This window comes from Sphaerodactylus townsendi, unplaced genomic scaffold (assembly GCF_021028975.2).
Source record: "Sphaerodactylus townsendi isolate TG3544 unplaced genomic scaffold, MPM_Stown_v2.3 scaffold_1573, whole genome shotgun sequence".
Taxonomy (NCBI): Eukaryota; Metazoa; Chordata; class Lepidosauria; order Squamata; family Sphaerodactylidae; genus Sphaerodactylus; species Sphaerodactylus townsendi.
The window spans coordinates 1-2266 of NW_025950149.1; the positions used below are offsets into that span (position 1 = coordinate 1).

The window sequence follows — 2266 nt, forward strand, 5'->3', positions numbered from 1 at the left end:
TTGAAGGTAAGAGGCCCTTTCCGCACATGCAGAATAATACACTTTCAATCCACTTTCGCAATTGTTTGCAAGTGGATTTTGCTATTCTGCAGAGCTGCAAAGTGCATTGGAAGTGGACTGAAAGTGCATTATTCTGCACGTGCGGGGGCCTAACACAAGCCTGCATGGCTTGTATCCCATCGGACTGATGGCTGCATCTGCACAGGGGGAATTCTGTGCTTTGCCAAGGGCAGATCCACACAAGAAGAAGAAGAAGAAGAAGAAGAAGAAGAAGAAGAAGAAGAAGAAGAAGAAGAAGAAGAAGAGGACGAGGACGAGGACGAGTTTGGATTTATATCCCCCCTTTCTCTCCTGCAGGAGACTCAAAGGGGCTGACAATCTCCTCGCCCTTCCCCCCTCACAACAAACACCCTGTAAGGTAGGTGGGGCTGAGAGAGCTCTGAGAAGCTGTGACTAGCCCAAGGTCACCCAGCTGGCTATACTCCTTTCCCTGTCAGCTGCCCCTTCCTCTGCATTTTTCACTACCATGTCACCAGAAGTGACCTTCGCACTATAGCACCACTATGTTAAAGCAAGTGCCATTAAAAAAAGAAAGAAACTTATTGTGCTATAATATGATGGCACTATTGCTTTATGACGCCTTTTAAAAAAATGTATAGCATTAAGAAGAAAAAGAAGAGTTGGATTTATATCCGCCTTTCTCTCCTATAGGAGATTCAAAGGGGCTTACAATCTCCTTGCCCTTCCCCCCTCACAACAAACACCCTGTGAGGTGGGTGGGGCTGAGAGAGCTCCGAGAAGCTGTGACTAGCCCAAGGTCACCCAGCTGGCGTGTGTGGGAGTGCACAGGCTAATCTGAATTCCCCAGATAAGCCTCCACAGCTCAGGCGGCAGAGCGGGGAATCAAACCCGGTTCCTCCAGATTAGAGCACACCTGCTGTTAACCACTATGCCACTGCTGCTCCTTGTGCTTTATTGTGCTTTCGCAAGTACCAATTTAAACCCCCCGCAAAAGCCTTCCACTGCAACAGCAAGAAAAATTGCTCACACAAGGGGCTGACGGATGGAAAATAACACCGGTGTACGAGGGACATTCTGAAAGGTGCATCTTCTTGCCCAGATAGCTTGCTAGTACATTTGGACTGTGTTCTTTCTGGAAAGACCATATCAAATCCGGTTTTAAAAAGAGCATGCCAAGGTCAGTAAAAGGCTTGAAGGTGGTCAATTAGAGGATGACATCCCGGGATGCTTCCCCAAAGGGGCTCCAGTTTGGTCACCAAGGTACAGCAAAATATCCATGTGTGGATGGTGCCCGCAGCCAGATGTGTATCACGTCACCACATGTGCAGTCAATATCCTTTTTATCCTGTCTGCTTGAGTTTGCAAAAACAGGGGAGTTATCAAGCTGCATTCAGTTTGTTAAGTCACAACAAAAAAACCCCCACAAACTGGTACAGAAGAGTACCTGCCCATTAAAACAACAAAAGGCTTAAAGAACCAAAGTGTGTTCCCTGGGGAAGGCTGAAGACGTCAGTCTATTTGGAATTAGCGTGTTCGTCCCGTCACCAAACGCATCTTTGGGTGGAACAGTCCCATTATCTAACCGGACTTGAACAGGAGGATGGCAACTTGACCCAGGTAGAAGTAGATGAAGTGTTTGGTCTCGTGAGTCACATAGCTGCCAAAGTTTCTTCCCACAATGCAGTGCCAAGTTGGGTTGTACTTCTTGTCAAACTCCTTCTTGATGTGGGCAGCGATATCCTTCTCGATGTTGTACTTCTCCAAGGCCTGGGTGGCACACTCCACCGAGTCCTGCTGCATCTCCTCAGACATATCCGCATTCTTGATCACGGCCTTGCGGTCACTCATGGTTACCGTCTGCCGCTGGGCTGCTTCCGAGGACGGCGGGAAGGGATGTTGGTGGAGCGAACGGGTGGGTTGGCGACTCCGCGCTCCTCCGGCTCCCCCGTCGCGCAACGAACTGAGGAGACCCGCGCGCTCAGCCGCCCTGCAGCCCCTCGCCCGCGACAAGCCCAGTTTGTTAAGTCACAAATTGGGAACACAAACCACAACTACAAATAGCGACCACAAAATTGGTTTAAAATCTCTCCCGAGGCGTTCTGCCTGCATTCTATAACAACAACGGGGTTGGGAGGAGATAAAAGAATGAAAACCATTTTGCCCTAATCAAAAGCTGACTTCCTACAGATTTGGCGGAACTGTCCCAAAATCTTTTGAAGCTTAGACATCACATTTCTGATGATGA

General features: G+C 48.8%; 1 protein-coding gene across 1 annotated transcript; it reads right to left on the reverse strand.

The window, feature by feature from the left end:
- Positions 1-1599: 1599 nt before the first annotated feature.
- LOC125424949 (dynein light chain 1, cytoplasmic) lies at positions 1600-2028 on the reverse strand. Its single transcript, XM_048482387.1, has one exon. It carries the CDS (start codon positions 1867-1869, stop codon positions 1600-1602), a length of 270 nt encoding a protein of 89 aa, XP_048338344.1. The 5' UTR covers positions 1870-2028.
- Positions 2029-2266: the final 238 nt, after the last annotated feature.